This window comes from Mollisia scopiformis (genome assembly GCF_001500285.1).
Source record: "Mollisia scopiformis unplaced genomic scaffold LY89scaffold_6, whole genome shotgun sequence".
Lineage (NCBI taxonomy): Eukaryota > Fungi > Ascomycota > Leotiomycetes > Helotiales > Mollisiaceae > Mollisia > Mollisia scopiformis.
The window spans coordinates 1,304,295-1,320,094 of NW_017263586.1; the positions used below are offsets into that span (position 1 = coordinate 1,304,295).

The 15,800-nt window shown below is 45.8% G+C and overlaps 3 protein-coding genes across 3 annotated transcripts; 2 read left to right on the forward strand and 1 right to left on the reverse strand.

Moving 5' to 3' along the window:
• Positions 1-7,651: 7,651 nt before the first annotated feature.
• LY89DRAFT_771691 (NAD(P)-binding protein) lies at positions 7,652-9,677 on the reverse strand (the record flags this gene model as incomplete). The annotated part of the gene is made up of 3 exons (XM_018221890.1): positions 7,652-8,221; positions 8,370-8,897; positions 8,948-9,677. The coding sequence occupies 3 exons, from the start codon at positions 9,675-9,677 to the stop codon at positions 7,737-7,739; spliced, it is 1,743 nt and encodes a 580-aa protein (XP_018075057.1). The 3' UTR covers positions 7,652-7,736.
• Positions 9,678-10,472: 795 nt separating this feature from the next.
• LY89DRAFT_730720 (uncharacterized protein) lies at positions 10,473-11,524 on the forward strand (the record flags this gene model as incomplete). Its single annotated transcript, XM_018219505.1, has 3 exons — positions 10,473-10,736; positions 10,785-11,169; positions 11,220-11,524. The coding sequence occupies 3 exons, from the start codon at positions 10,473-10,475 to the stop codon at positions 11,522-11,524; spliced, it is 954 nt and encodes a 317-aa protein (XP_018075058.1).
• A 233-nt stretch (positions 11,525-11,757) lies between these two features.
• LY89DRAFT_682404 (uncharacterized protein) lies at positions 11,758-15,370 on the forward strand. The gene is made up of 12 exons (XM_018214501.1): positions 11,758-12,280; positions 12,334-12,375; positions 12,430-12,481; positions 12,538-12,705; positions 12,757-12,798; positions 12,844-12,989; positions 13,037-13,646; positions 13,694-13,715; positions 13,766-14,118; positions 14,164-14,446; positions 14,495-14,584; positions 14,636-15,370. The coding sequence occupies exons 1-12, from the start codon at positions 12,200-12,202 to the stop codon at positions 15,084-15,086; spliced, it is 2,340 nt and encodes a 779-aa protein (XP_018075059.1). The 5' UTR covers positions 11,758-12,199; the 3' UTR covers positions 15,087-15,370.
• Positions 15,371-15,800: the final 430 nt, after the last annotated feature.

The following is a 15,800-nucleotide window of genomic DNA, read 5'->3' on the forward strand; positions in this document are numbered from 1 at the left end:
TTTTATCATTTCCAATTTATTGTCCTGCTGCTGTGCCAGATATTGATTTTCACGAGCCAGGCCCAGGCTCCACCCCTATCCTTTCTCACATCGTCGCACAAATGCAAAGCAAGCAATGAAAACTCATCTTTCTGCCAGCTCCTCCCTCGTCCTTCTGCCAAAAGAAGGAATCTCTGGCCGGGCCTCCGTTTGTGTGTTGTGTTGTGTTGTGTGCGAGGGGTTTGACAAAAGGTTTGGGGGCGAGGCCCGGCGCGTTCAAGTTACACCCTGTAAGCCTCTGGGTCATCAGATGTTGTCTCGCGCTTAAACACAAACAAACTTTTATGAGTGGCCCGGTCTCTGAGCCTCATGAGACATTGTCCATCCAAGATTAATATGTGCTAGTCCATATATATCCCATTGTGGTACGGAACCCTAGTCTATCTGGAACCTTTTTATTTTTCTTTCCTTTTCTCTTGCAAGAGCGGACGGACCGTGGTTTTTCGCTCCACGGATGTGCCATGTGCAAATATCCCACGTTTCAGAGTTGAGTCATCCAGATAATTGTCAACCAGGCTGAGGCTGCAACATGTCTACGTACCTCTCCTTCCCCCTTTCAGCCTCGCTCGCCTCGCCTGGAAGCTGAGTCACGTGTGGCGAATATCAAACGGATTTATCGGGGTGGCGAAAACCTTCATCCTTCTCCTTCCTTTGTTAACGACGAGCATCACCCATGTGTCACAGAGAAGTATCTCGAATCTCTTTGTTTGAGTTTTTTTTCCAGCCGTGACGTTTGCCATCGCAAGGCGTAGGGGCATTTGTCATCGCTTTGGATTCCATATCTGCGTCAATATAGGGGGACGGAGTCAGGAATCATCTGACCATGGAGTCCCCGAGAACGATCGAGATCTCAACCAACCTCCCAGCCTTTCGTCCGAGTGATCATACCTACTCACTCATAGCTAGAGTCACGATCGAATTGATATCTCTGTTTGGTTCTTTCATCGTGAGGCTGAGCCCGGTTCTCTGAGTCACTATTTTCTCGCTGCCGCAAATCAAACTGGTTTCGTTGCCGCTCGTCGTACTTTCGCAAATCAAACATACCTAATGGCCACAGTATCGGTACTCTAATTGCTACCGATCCGGGGATCGTGGTTTGTCCAGCTTGCATGTGATTCTGCCAGTGTTTAATCGCTGAAAGGGGACAAGTGATTTCCTTTTCTTGCCCAAGGCAGATTTTTGGGGAGGCGATGAGCCCCTATATTTTTTTCCCTTTGTCTGTGTTATGGATAGATGGATGGAGTTTGTGTCAGAGCTGAGGAATCGATAGGATAATGGTTTGTTTCACGATGATGATGTGGTAGGCAGCAGTTTCGGAGCGAAGTGGAGGATGGATGGAGGATTGTGGCAAGAGGCGGTTTTATGGTGTATGAGTGTTATGGACTAGTTTGGGGAACGCGTCGGCGATGGCGATGGCGATGGAAACTGGGGCATTCTAGTCAAAGGCAAATGGACGATATGGCTAGCTACTCGTCAAACTTTGACCTCGGATCGAAGTTCGAGCCTGCTTGGGGTGTCCAATCTTTCGAGCTTCCTTCTCCAAGATACTGAGTTACATCTTCAAATCTACAGCAACATCTAGCATGTCCCAAGATGGCAAGTTGCATCATCAACCAACAGATACCGAAACTATTGCAATCTCCAAAGACCCAATCACTCGTCACCTCTCCTTTTCTCCATTCTCTACCGTTCTAACTTCTCCTCTACAAAAATCTAGAATTCTTCATCCAAAAAACATCTATTTCTCCTCCTCCCTATTCACTGGTCAACTTTCTATCTTCTTGATCTGATCAGCACATTCACTCACTCCTCCCAAAGTCAAAGCAAAAACGTAACTCAACCCTACCCTACCCACCAAATCCCCTTCTTCTCACAGGTACTATGCCCATTTAACCCCCTCCCTCCCCCAACATAACGCCTTCAGGAAAAGCGACAGTTTCGAACAAGGCGAACCATGTATTCGGTTCGCCTTCCAACGACCTAACGTTGCGTTTCTAGGTATCTGTTTTTCTGAGAATATTCGACATTTGCCTAAGAAATATTCAATACTCCTTCTTCAGACTTTTCATCTTCTTACTTTCTCTGTCTGGTCCAGGAATTGTCACGCTATTGCTATTCACTATCTACAGCTAAGTGGCCATGCTCCATCCATACGGATTCACTGGCTTGTATTATTCACCACTTTACTTATACCTTTCAATTGCCCTAAGGCATGCTTTATAACGTCTCTATAATAACCAAGAAACTCTGCTCAAATCTTTACCAAAACCATTTCGATGATGCTTCGATTCTCAGATCCGGGACTTGGTACCGGGGGTTTCTAATCTGTTCGTTGAGCCGATTATTATTGATTGAGAACTTTCTCCTTTTTATAGCAGCTCTCTTTATCCCATTGCTTCCATTGTCAATTCCTACTTCTCATCGTCATGTCTAGAACTCTGCTGTCAACTCATTTTATCTCCTCTTTCCCACTTCAACCTCTCAATGCTTCGCAGTTTACCATCTTAGAGCACTGCAGGCTCCCCACCCAACTACACGCCATCCTCCACAGGACCTCTGGTTCAGACCGTTTTGTTGTACTAGAGTAGAAAATCCCATGAGGATGGAGAGTTTATATACCCGTTTCCCGCCTTTGCGTTTACTTGAATTGAGGAGATTGGATACAGTGAATGGATGTTTTCAAGATGGTTTCGGAATTAGGAAGCAGTAGGGTTTCTTTGAATTCACCTGTTTCTTTTTATCTTGGGTTCTTTAGAGGATTTACTCTTGCGTCAATTACTCTACTCTCTCGGAAAGCTGTATATGAATGACTGTCCGATCACCGTCATTTCAACAAATACTAACATGTAGACAACGATTCCGGTTTCATTTCCTGTGAGATGCTTTGTAGCCTGGTCTAGTTCATTTGCATTTCATTTTCGCTTAATTATTTGTACTCTGTCTTCGTCGGACACTTTATTGCCAATTATTCTGCCATTGTCAAGTTTCGGAACGCTTTTATTCTCTTGCCATGAATTTCCTTCTCTATCCATCCAGCTTTCTGGACTTGTATATATTTAAAAACAAGAATAATTCCTTTCTTGCTAAGCACACTGAGTCACCGTAGGATATCTCTGATCAAGACTACAAAAGCACTTTTCTTGGCCAGAAAGTTGGTAATAAGTTGAGTGACTTGTTACAAAGCAAGTTATTATCCGGCTATGGATGGAGGGGTATATATAAATCAGTTCACAGGATAGAATATTTTTTCTGTACTTTTTCTGAACACAGAGATCTTTAAAGATGGGAAATCGCACGAGTTTTTATTCTATTTGTATTCTCTGTTTTGTTTGTAATGATACGGCTTCTTTTGAGTTGCTGTTATTGTTGTTGAAATGTTCTCTTGTTGTCAATGATTAGCGAGCACTCATCAAGGTATAGCTGGGATTGTGGAAAGTGCGGACGATATCTCAAAATATACATCCTGTTTTGGAGAACCCACAGGCGAAGCATGTCAAGGAGGTACTCAGCAATGATAGTGGTTTGTTAGCTTTGAAGAAAGAGAACGGGGGTCTTCATACGGCCCCTCAGGCGAAGCGAGTCGTTTCTCTGGTGAATGGTTGTTGCAAGTGTCAAGCTATGTGAATATGTTATAAAATTTCCCAATCCCTTAAGCAGTGGTAAACACACTTTTCTAGCTCCTGAAATATCCATCCTAGTTAAGTTTCCAGCAATCTGTGCACTAAATGCGCTGTAATCGGGGCCTGGGATAATTCGCTTAGGCTCACCATAGCTGAGAAAAGGGGGTTTGAAAATACAGCTTAGGGGAGAAAGTGTATTCGCTTTTGTTAACGTCCTAAGTTGAGGGAGAACTCGTCTATTTTAGAGGGATATAAATAAACTAGGATTGGTATCCTAGACAAATTGAAACATACATGCGTTCGAGACTGGTTCTCGTGCTTTCCTTTCGGTTGTTTGATTTTGCTAGAACCCGTTTTCTTGGCTACGGTGTAAGAGTGTTCTTATAATTGCTTTTAGTGTCTAGCGGCTCTTTTGAGTTGTTGCCGTTATCAAGATTTTCAGTGGCTGTCAATGCTTGACAATTAGCAAAGCCTGCTTTGTAAAACATGCGCTTGGGGCTTCTAGACTGGTTTTTCTACATCTCCTTCGTTCTTTAGAGAAGCACTTTCTAGCCCCAATGCCAAATGAAACTCATTGAGGGGGAAGACGTGCTCGGCCTTGATGGTGCTAATAGCAGGTACCCGTCAATGACTAAGGGAGGTGCTGTGTAAGACACTTTTTGATTAGATTGTTGTCCGGCTTTAAGCTATTCCTTTACAGTCTTCAACCCTTTGGTTTCCTTTAACGCTATATAGTTTCTACTTGCAAGTTCCTTTATGTTGTCAACGTCTTTTATATTGTTGCTGTGGAGATTTTTCCTTGTCGTCAGTGGTAGGCTATCCCCATAATGATATATGACAGGGAGTCTCGGCTGGAGTTGAGGAAAGTACAGCTGATGATTCAAAATGCATTTCCTTCTTCGGGGAAACCACCGTTTCGAGTGGAATTTATCCAGGAGAACACAGTTGTATTCGTTGTTAGCCTTGAGGAATGTTGTCTACTCCCCATGAAGAGAGACGAGAGTCCTATTTACAGATTCATGGTGATGGGAGGTGGGTGTCCCGAATTGGCGAAGGACATGCAAGCGTCAAGCTGTTTCTTATTGTTCACTGTTGTTGTTGCTGCTCTTTCTTCATATAATAAACCGTCCGATCATAAACTTTCTCCTTTTCCATAAATTCTTTAGCGACGTCGTCTACAAGCAGACTAAGGAAGGAGCTGTGCAGAACATCCTCTGGCTACATTATCATCTCGTTGGAAGCTATTCCTTTTTGTCTTCGGACGGTAAGATTTCTTTAGAGCTCGGCGAGTTTCGCTGTGAAGCTTTTTCCTGTTGTCAACATCCTTTCAAACACAATTCTTCGTGTTGCAAACACACAAATTCCGCATCAAGGAAAGCTCACAAAGCCTGACTCAATCAATATCTTGCAACTTAGCAACTCATTTCGTTGTACAGCCTTAGTGGCAGGAGTTGATTGTATTGTGTATTGCGGAAAAGCGGCCGCTGGGTGGAATTTATACTTATTCCCAGCCCCGCGGTTGCAAACCCGGCCCTTTGTCCGTTGATTCACTCGTATACAATCTCGGGATTTTTTTTTTCCGTTACTAAGGATCGCACAAGTGAATCTAACATCCGTAACCTTTTCTTAACCGGGAAGAAGTTTGTAGCCCCATTTCAAGTAGTGGCATTTATCTATATAAGAAACCGTCCGATCATGAACTTTGTCGTTCTTCAACATGGTATTCAACGGAGCTATCTAAGGGAAAACATGTCCACGATCTCTAGCTACGTTATTATCTTGCCGGAAGTCGTTCTTTTCGGCCCTTGTTTTACCTCAAGGGTTTGAGGATATTCATAGATCTGTGCCTTTTGTTGTTAAGCTCTTTCTTCTATCAATATATCTCCATTGTCAACCTACTTTCCACTATCAACATCATCTCCCCTGTCAAACTTAGCACAGCCTGCGTCTTGAAATGCCAACGCAGCTCCCGGAATGCCGTCCTTTCAGCTCCCTTATCTGTTCAAGCACACACTGACATACAAATCCGGCACGCTGTCCCGGCTCCATAATATGCTTTGCTGGAATTCAGAATTGTTCAAGTCTCGGTCAAAGCGGGTTGGAGCTCCTTGGGCAATCCATCCAAAAGAAGGAGCCGATACTGGTCCTTGACGAATGCTATTACTAGAACCCGAGAAATCAGCTGCGATATATACTTTACCAGCAGCGCTAATTTATCTGCACTGATTCACAGTCAAGGGTGACGTTCTTGGCGTGAATGAGTCTGGAATTCACTGAATTTGGTTATGAGATGGAGAATGCCGAAGTCGGAGTTTCTGGAAAAGTGTAAAATGTTCAATTAAGTGGAGTGCGATGTGAGGGACAACTCGAATACTTAATGCGTGAATAAGTCCTGTCGTTGATTGGACGACCCTCACTCTCAAAAGTGCTGTCTTGCCCAAGTGGGCGCTATTCACCTCGTCGTAAGAAAGTGAATCTGACATTCGAAGAAGTTTCGAGCTATATAAACGCCCTAAAACTTGCTTTCGCACTTCATCACACCTGAAACTTCGATGTCAAGATGGCAGAAGGGCACCGGGAAGCATGTTGTCTTTTTGTTGTTTTGCCGGCATAGTGGATAATTTCCCTTGCCGATTTAGGTAGAAGACATAAATCCATTCGGTGGGCAAGACATGCTGCTAATTTCAGACGTATACAATGTTAGGCCGTTGCCAACTTCTTTTATTTCCGGAGATACTTTTTACGGACGATTTTGCGGTTTGCGCATCTTGCGCGGACAGCGCAAATACGTCAAATGTGCTGTACCAACAGCACTTATGGTCATTGCACCTCTTCCTGGGCTCTCTTCCTTCCACCATCATGGTTTGGCTCTTCACTGATGGGGATCGTTGTCTCGAGAAAGACTACGCAATTGACAACGGAAACCTTCTTGACAACAAACACCATTCTATTTATTTTTCACATCCGAAGACGGCTCAACTTTGACTTTCTAATTTTTAGTCAAGCACAAAGATTCATCCAGCTAGAATCCACAAGGGCAAAATGTCACAAAAAATAGCAAATTATTGTCGCAGCAGCAGAGATGAATGCTATTGGGTCAGGTGCTGTTTTAGGCCGGAGACTGTTGCCGACTGTCAAATGTGTGACCGATGACCTGACCCCTGGAAGCCAAGTCTTGAGGAGCGCTATATTATGTAGCTACGATCGCTGATCTCGCCATTGTGAGGTCTCTCGTGTTACTGTGGACACTTCTCTGTTGACACGGAAAAGCCAGTATGTTGGATGGTCCAGTAAATTGTTGTTGAGAAGAGAAGAAGAAGCGGGATGGTCGGCCGCGTGTATATATAGACAGCGGAGAGAACGGAGCTTTTAGAACCGGTCATTCGCCGATGTGACAATTTCGAAATTTGTTTCTGTCATTGAGATTTCTCCAAGTGAATCTGTAGCCTTGTGAGCTGGTGCATGATTTCGCAACTTTTGCCCGTCATGGAAATTTCTCTATTTATACTTCGCTAAAATAACCATCAATAAAGGTACATATACTTTGACACAGGAGACTCAGTCTAGAGAGACACAGCTGGCATGAGACCGCCAACCCCAAGAAAGGCTTGGTGATAGTCAAGCTCCTCATCATGGTTAAATATCTCAAGCAAGCGGAGAAAGGTGGTTGCCAACTTTCTACTTGCTGTCAACCTTTTTGAAAATGTTGAGATCACACTGTGGAGGACTTATGATCCATTGAGTCCATGACCCGATTCTTTATGTTTGAGCACGGCGAGGATGGCATCTTGTGGCATTTGTAATCCCGGAAAGGCTTGTCTAAGCTTTCAATGTCTTGACTTTCGTTGTGGGGATGCAGAAGATGCATGCCTTAGGACGCATCACATCAAACTTGTCTGGCAAAGGGTTTTGAATGCCAATGACGAGTGCGTAGCTGTCTCTAACTTCTGTTGCAATGTATTTCAGCACATTCGGAACTCAAAAACTCTTTTGGACGAGACTGTGTTACATTAAATCATATGCTAACTCAACTTGAGATTTCCCTCGACTCATCCTAGTAGTCAGCACATCGATCATTTAATGAAGATAGGCAAGCGCAATGCCAGTGAAGCAATTGTCCAAGTCAATGATCCTCCTCTTATCCGAACCGTCCTCATTGAAACGATACAGAGCCCCACCAAGATCAGCCACATAAATGTGATGATTCACGAAATCAATCTTCATCCCAATCGCCTCATGGAAGTGTCTCGCGAGCGTAATAACCTTTTTGTCTTCGCCAGGTCCTACAATCGCCTTGCTGAGCGTATTACCCAATGGGTACTCTCCACGATCAGTCCAGTACAATGTCTGGCTTAGGGCATCAATTTCTAAATCAATAGGTTCTGGCAAGTGATCGAACAGGAATTCGACATCGGATCTTTTGCTTGGAGTTTCGCCCGAAGGGATGTTGATGCCAGCACGGAAGATGCGGCCTTGGCCGGCTTTGGAGGCACCTTTCTGAGACCAGTAGATTTTGCCGTGCTTGGAGTCTACAGTGATGCCAACACACCATTTTGTTTGATCTGCAAACCCGTCTTTCTCCCAATCCCCGGTCTAGATAATGATTTCGTGGGATGATCCATCAAAGTTGCATCGATGAACTTTCTGGCCTTCACGATCGCCTGTCTTTTGTCAGTTATTGGGTGTAGCCTGAGAAGTATTGGGACTCACAGAAGTAGATCGTGGAGTTGTCGTGATCGATAACAAGCTGCTTAGCAGTATTGACAGCCCCTTTAGGAATGATTGTTTTGATATCGCTTCCATCTAGCTTTGCTGAAAGCACACTACCGTCAGGCTTGCTCGGGATACCCATAGATGTCCAGAAAATGCGTCCAGCAGAGATAGAGACATCGATACCATCAGGCGACGTTACTCCATCAATCAATGTTTTCATGTTGCTGCCATCTGAGGAAGCAGTCATGATCTTCCCGCCGGTGAACGCTTTACTAGGTTCGAAATTAGCTCCCACACCAAGGTCCAAGAAGTAGAGCATCGGTGCGGCAAGATTGTCGTGATGGCCAGACTCTGTAGCAGATGACTTCGTAGTGCCACCGGGTGGATAGAGACCGCCTTTGCCGCTTTTGGCACCGAGTTTCCCTTGATCAACGAAATTCTTTCGGAGCCAATCGACAGTCAGAGCTGAGTCAAGATGCCTCTCTTCTATGTAGTTATCCTCAATGAAGGCAACGGTATCGAGCCCTGGAAAGTGACTTAGAGTTATCTGATAAAGTCTCCAGGTGTTTACTTACCCACAGCGTCCATCATGCCACAAGGACCCGAAGAATTGTTTCCAAACATGCGAACAAAAAGAGCGTCGATCTCCTTGGGATCGCTAACACCTTCCGCGAGCATCATCAAAACCTCACGCTTGATAGCTGCCCAAAGTCGATTGAGAATAAGACCAGTTGACTCTTTACGAGCAATCGCTGGCAACATTCCTGCGTTGAGCAGTCGCTCATACATGAATTGTATGATATCCGGATGCGTCTGACCGTCTGTCATGATCTCAACGGTGTTGGCTTTGGGCGGCATTTGATAGTGTACGTTGCAGATTCTGGCGCGATTCTCTGGCTTGACTTTCTCCAGCATCTTGCTCGATTTGAAAGATGACGAATTAGATCCGATAATGCAATCTGGCTTGACTAAGTTGTCAAGCTGGCCCATAACATCAATTTTCATCTCAAGCTTTTCAGGGACCGCTTCGAGCACAAACCAAGCATCCTGAACTGCGGGGCCCAGGTCGGAAAACACGTTCAACGTACCGGGTTTGCGGTTACCTCCGGTAAGCTCTTCGAAATCTGAAAGGTTGGTCTGGATGAAGACTGCTGCTGCATTTCGTTGAGATTCTGCAGGGTCACGGAGGTTGACATGATACCCTGCGGCAAGCCATGATGCAGCAATTCGACGACCGAGTACACCGGCTCCGAGGACAGCCAATGGCCTGTTGGAGGTATCAGGAAGTGTCCACTGCTGTGGCATTGTTCAAATATAGCTGAGGTGAACAAGTGAGATTTGCGAATGGAGTTATTCGAAGTGATGTTCTTTGTGAGACTTGGAAGTGACAGTATTTGATCTCACGATGAGAAATATGTTATCAAATTGACTGGTACCTGGAAATAAGTAGATGAACACTTTGAAGACGTAAGTTAGTACCAATCGAAGTCTACAGCCAGTAGACATACTTCGAAGCTCGCTTTGGCAAGATTTGCAGATTGCATAGCCTCAACTTGAACTTAATGACTAGCTCAACGCAAAACGCCGTCATCATTTCTATTCTTCCCTGCGCATCATGCAGAAGTAGGTATTGATCAGACTTGACTTCGCATCAACTATCGAACTTTCAATTTAGCAGAGCTTTTAGAGTGCTTGATGTCGTAAGCAGGTTGCCGCTGTGTAGCATCCGAAAGGGGAAATCTGGCTCCTTTCGGTTAGCGCAGTCCCTCCCTCGGACACAAACCTTCAACCACCAACGTAAAATAGCGACTGGAGGCCCGCCTCCGAAAGGGATGATTTGGCTCTATTCAGCAAATACAAATTTCTCCCAATGCAATGCACAGATCTGCACTTAGTCAGCTGGAGCAGAAACAAGCGTGTGCATTCTCTCTTTCACTTGTCTGTCGGCAGCTGATACCGTCTCATTCTCCGCTCCTCGCTAAGATAGAACTTTCAAGTCCTTCGGCAGAGCTGGCTGTGATGTCAAGATCTGTCGAGCTCTGAAGTATAAGAAGGGCTGCCTCTCTCGAAATCAAAATTACTGTTTATCGTCTCTTCAGAATGGCAGCAACCATTAAAACTGTGGGGGTCGTAGGCACTGGTGTGATTGGTTCCAGTTGGGTTGGCCTTTTCCTTGCAAAGGGTCTCCACGTCCTCGTTTCAGATCCCGGAGATGGAGCCGAGAAGGAGTTGTCCAATCATCTCGAAAATATCTGGCCACTGTTGGAACGGATCGGACTTTCCCCAGGTGCCTCACTGTCGAACTACACTTTCGTTGGCAGCAGCCTAGCTGGGCATTTTGAAAAACTTGACTTTGTTCAGGAAGTAAGTCCACACAAATCCTTTTCGACACCAAGTCCTTGACACGCACAGAATGTACCTGAACGTCTGAATATCAAAAGCCAAGTCATTGCAGAGATCGATCAAGGAACTCGTGAAAATGTTGTCATCGCATCTTCTTCGTCCGGAATTCCATCCTCGCAATTTATCAAGGATTGCAAGAAGAATCCAAGTCGCATCCTCATCGGGCATCCTTTCAATCCACCTCACATTATGCCTTTAGTGGAGGTTGTTCCTCACCCTGGCACTAACGAGGACTCTGTCCAGATTGCGCTTGAATTCTCCCGAGACATGGGGAAGAAGCCAATTGTCGAACGCCATGAGACACCTGGTTTTGTGGTGAACAGGCTTCAGGCCGCGATCAACAACGAGATGTTCAGTTTGGTACAAAGAGGAGTGGTCACAGCCAAGGAGATAGGTCGGTACACTCTCAGGAAATGCTAGATGATGAATGCTGACAGGAAGAAGATATCTGTATGATGAACAGCCTCGGCCCCTCTTGGTCCTTCATAGGTCCGTTCATGAAGGATGTACTAGGTGGCGGACCAGCAGGCTTTGAGCATCTCATGAAGCATGTTGGACTCGGAATGCAGGGATGGCTCAAAGATATGACAGCGAATTCTTATGAGTATACTGATGAAAATCCGAAGATACTTGATCGTAGCGTACAAGACATGCTGGGTGGTGTGGATCTGGAGAAAATGGAGAGCGAGCGGAATGATTTGATGATCGATCTGTTCAAGGCCAAGGCTTCAGCGTCATCTTTGATCTGATGATTATCAGAAAGGATATAATCAGCACGCCGCAGACACTCGTTCCACGCGCAGCTTTCATGAATCATAAGTTTGTCGTTTCTGTTGAGCACAAGGCAAAAAGACACAGAAGTGAAGATAGTGTGAAGTCGATCACGGTTGAGGCTAACCATTTAAGCACTAGCGCCCTGGCTCATTCAAGCTTCCCTTTTTGCTCATCCTTTCCAGGTTTCTTCCGTGTTTGTCCTCGTTCATTTCTGTCATCTTTAGCTTGATAACGAACTGCTACCCAGCTCTCTTCGTCACTAGAGAATTATTCGGTAACATCTTCAATGGCCTCCATAACCCTACAGCAGGATCACGATATATGAGGTCTTCCCTTAGTCAGTGGCAAGCCCGTCATCACCGAGTGCCATTGATCGACCTTGTCGCAATCAAGTGGCACAACTTCCATGCATCCAAACTGCTGCCCAAGTGAGCGGCCCTGAAAGCACTAAGACTAGTAGCTCGGTATTTACTTGGGTTCCTATCCCAGTCACGTGAGATGCTCCGTCTATTAGTATTTCCTTAGCCCGAACTCTATTTCGTCAATGTACGTAGTCTCAAGTTTGTGAAACTTTACAACTTCATTCCTACTTTACAGTTAAGATTGCCCAATTTTGTTGTGTACTTTCCGCTGCCAGAAATAGCGTTTCAATGGCTTCTCGCCAATCTCGTTCAGGTCGTCAAGGCCCGGCTTGCCGTGCTTGCAGGCTAAGGAGACTGGCCTGTGACAAGGTGAAGCGAAGTCTTTCCGTTTTGGATGAGTGCTCTGACCAATCACTGACTAGGCGAGACCTTCATGTGCTCGTTGCAGAGAAACGTCAAGAACAGTATGATACAGAAGCTTTGTCATTATTTGTATGATTATCTCTGAAGCCACTTAGTGTTCTTATGACCCAGACCGCCGACAGACTAGGACCGAGTACACTTTCGTCGGTACGTTTGAGTCTCAATCTCGATGCTATTTCATACTCACATGCTCGAAATCCAAGACGAGACGCCTCAGAGCATTTCCGGCCATGCTGAGGCAGGTCCATCATCTCGGGTTCGAACCAGCTCATCAAGAGGCTCAACAGAGCCGACTGTAGAACTTTCTTCGTCTAGACTAGCAGAGATCGAGAGTAGACTTGAAGCTTTGACAGCAGCAGTCAGATCGACAAGTTGGCGCAGACATTTCTTACCTGGCATCTCGGAATGCTGACCGACTATAGGATCAGATGAGGTGCCCATCAGCGGATTATCAGGGCTGAGCGGTAGAACTCATGCATGTTGGCAAACGATTTACTGATAGCTAATAGCGCACCAATCTATGCCTAGCATTGAGCCATTAAATGAGACTCAATCTGTTGACGCTGTGGTATCAAGCATGGGTCGACTAAGCTTCCTTGGCAATGGTCGTGCTAGATTCGTCACTGGTTCTTTCTGGGCCAACATATGCGATGAAGTAAGTCCCCAGGTTCATCTCTTATCATCGAATCTAATGAAGAGAAGGCTACGGCTATCGACGAAATGCTGAGAGAGCAAACTCGGTATACTGGAGCTGCCAAATTAGACGATAAGCATCTTTACACCTCGCTCGGCGACAACGAGTCAGGAAACTCAGATTTCGTACAAACTGCTCCTGCAAGCTTGCATGATATGTACCCTTACGGAGACATACTGTCTGCAATTGATGATTGGCACAGTGGGCCACCTTCCTCGCGTTATCAAAGAGCCATGCCAGATATAATCGCAGAGTTGCCTCCCAAATCACTTTGTGATCGTCTATTTGAGTCATTTGTCCTCTTCTGTCATCCAGTAGCACCATTAGTTCACGTTCCTACTACTCGAACGGACTATGAGTTATTCTGGGAAGCAAGCACAGGAAGTAAGAGCGCTAGGACGGCATTATGCACCCCTCTGATCACGGCAATCTTGTTCGCTGGAGCCAATGCTTGCGAGGAGTCTGTTATCACTAGCATCTCGGGCCGCCGTAAAGGCGAGGTGATCGCTGATCTGCATCTCTTGACTGCCAAAACGCTGCGTTATGCCAACTTCCCTAGAACTCCCACAATCGAATCCTTCATCGCCTATATTACTATCCAGAACACTTGTATGAGAGGTATTCTTGTCACTCAACAAATGCTATAGCTTGCTGACTCCGCGTAGAGGAACAGCCTTTAACCTGCTGGTGCGTCGATGTGCAATATGTTTCTTGTCTTCCTGCTGACCGCTCCCTAGCTCATACGCAGGAACTGCGGTTCGTGTTGCACAGATGCTTGGGTGCAACCGCGATCCATCCTCCCATCCACTTCTAACGCCGATTGTTGCCGAAGTCCGGCGGCGAGTAGTCTGGCAGGTATTTTATCTTGACACTTTGGTAGCATTAGCAGCCGGACTTCCGCCTCTGATCGATACCGAATCATGGTCAATACGCCTAGTGAGCGAGTTGAAAGACGAGTTTATTGGTACAGCTGAAGGCGCAGCTTATGAGGAACTTGTCAGAACGGGAGAACGAGCACTAGACCAAGCTATCGAAAACTCTTTCGTACCTGCCTCGGGAATTTTTGTTGCAGGGAAATATCATCAAGCTGGTATGACTCTACACCCAGGACTGGAGGAAATGCTAACAAAAATAGTTGTGACACGAGCAGTCATGACGAAGCTCAACGGACAGCAGCCCTTGACGGATAAGGTTCTCGTTGATATTCAGAACGAACTCGAGGCTTTGAATACGAACATATCGTCCCGCCGGGAACGACTTGAGCATTCTCATAGCCAAGTACCGCAAGATCCCAGTGACATATTTGCCAAGTGGGCGGGGCTGCTCCTCTCAGGTCTAGCAGATAGGAATTGGAGCTACCTGTACTACCCACTGTCGCATGTATCGGACGGGTCCAAATGGCAAGAAACACTCGACCAGTAAACAAAGCCTTTCTCACACCCTTTCTTCATACTGACTGAGATCAGAGTACTGCAACATAGCCGTAGCTACGTCGAGAAGATGGTAGCACTAACATGCTTGAAAGAGTTCGGACCACTTCAGTGGTCGTGGCCTGGGTCAGTTTCTGAGATTTCACCTTATTTCCTCCACCATCTTACTTTAATCAGGATCCATCAACCTCTCCACGCCGTAATGGTACTGGTCCGTCACGTGAACAGATTCCCCCATTCACCTCACTGCGAAGCCAACAGACAGGCAGTCGACGAAGCACTCGCACTTTGCGGCCCCGATGGAGGAATGACCGGTGTCCACGAAGGACGAGTGAATCGTCGTCCATTGAGAGAAGGCGGAGAAGCAGCCTGGGATTTGATACGTCGTCTGAGAGCACAGGCCTGGCTCAAGGCTGGCGTAGATCCCGATGTTCTGTTGACAAGAGATGAAACCGCGGAAAGGATGAAGATGCGTCTAGCGGATCAGGACATTACTGGACAATGGGCAGCAGAGCCTCAGTTTGATTTTCAGAACCAGTTGGGGCTATTGACTGAGGAGGAGCTTCTGGGTGCTATTGATCCATCGATACCGCTCGACGCGGATATGGATTGGGCGCAATGGGAGTGAAATTGTCTTAATGGATTCAGACTTTTCCGAATGGATCCTCCTTGTTCCGCAATTGCATTTGTAAGTGTGGTGATCATATCGTTGTTCACTTGGGTGTTCAGTAATTTTGGCCACCGCTTGGGGTCGAAGGGATGGTTGATTCCAGAGGTCAGAAGAAATATCCTTATGGACATGATAAGTAACTTGGGGGGTTGCGTAGGACTAGATTGAAGAGACAGCATAAGCAAGAGACGGCTGGCCGCAAGGCCGAGAAGGTCAAACGAATCAAGATTGGGAATTCGCTTGCGTAACGAATGCAAGAAGCGACCCCGCCTTGAGAGGTTCTTGATCAAGATTCCGCATATTTATAAAATTCTAAATTCTCCTTCTATTTCTCGTAAAATAACAAAATTAGCAGAGACCTTCCGCCATCCGTTCACTTTTACCATCACTCGTCCTACGTAGCTCGCTTGCTCCCTCTACTTTCGGCTTAGCTCTAGCTAACTCATATATAGTTTTAAATAAGCGTTCTTTACTCCAAGAATTAGCAGCCGAGTTAGAGCATATCGATTTAAGAGATAGTAATCCGCTCAAAACAAAGCAAGGCCGGATTAGGAATGGTTAACCGTACCGAAAAGAGGCCGCTAAGGATAAACAATGGTTCGCCCTTGTACTAAGCAGTTCATCATGACCCGTCTCATCATGATGAGCTGTTAATGTTTTGTCAATTTTTTT

What these genes read in the sequence shown, in the direction of transcription:
- LY89DRAFT_682404 (XM_018214501.1), top strand. Translation starts at nt 12,200, where the DNA reads ATGGCTTCTCGCCAATCTCGTTCAGGTCGTCAAGGCCCGGCTTGCCGT. An exon ending in AGCAGCAGTCAGATCGACAA is followed by an intron (nt 12,706 to 12,756) that starts GTTGGCGCAGAC and finishes GACCGACTATAG; the next exon opens with GATCAGATGAGGTGCCCATC. An exon ending in AGGGAAATATCATCAAGCTG is followed by an intron (nt 14,119 to 14,163) that starts GTATGACTCTAC and finishes TAACAAAAATAG; the next exon opens with TTGTGACACGAGCAGTCATG.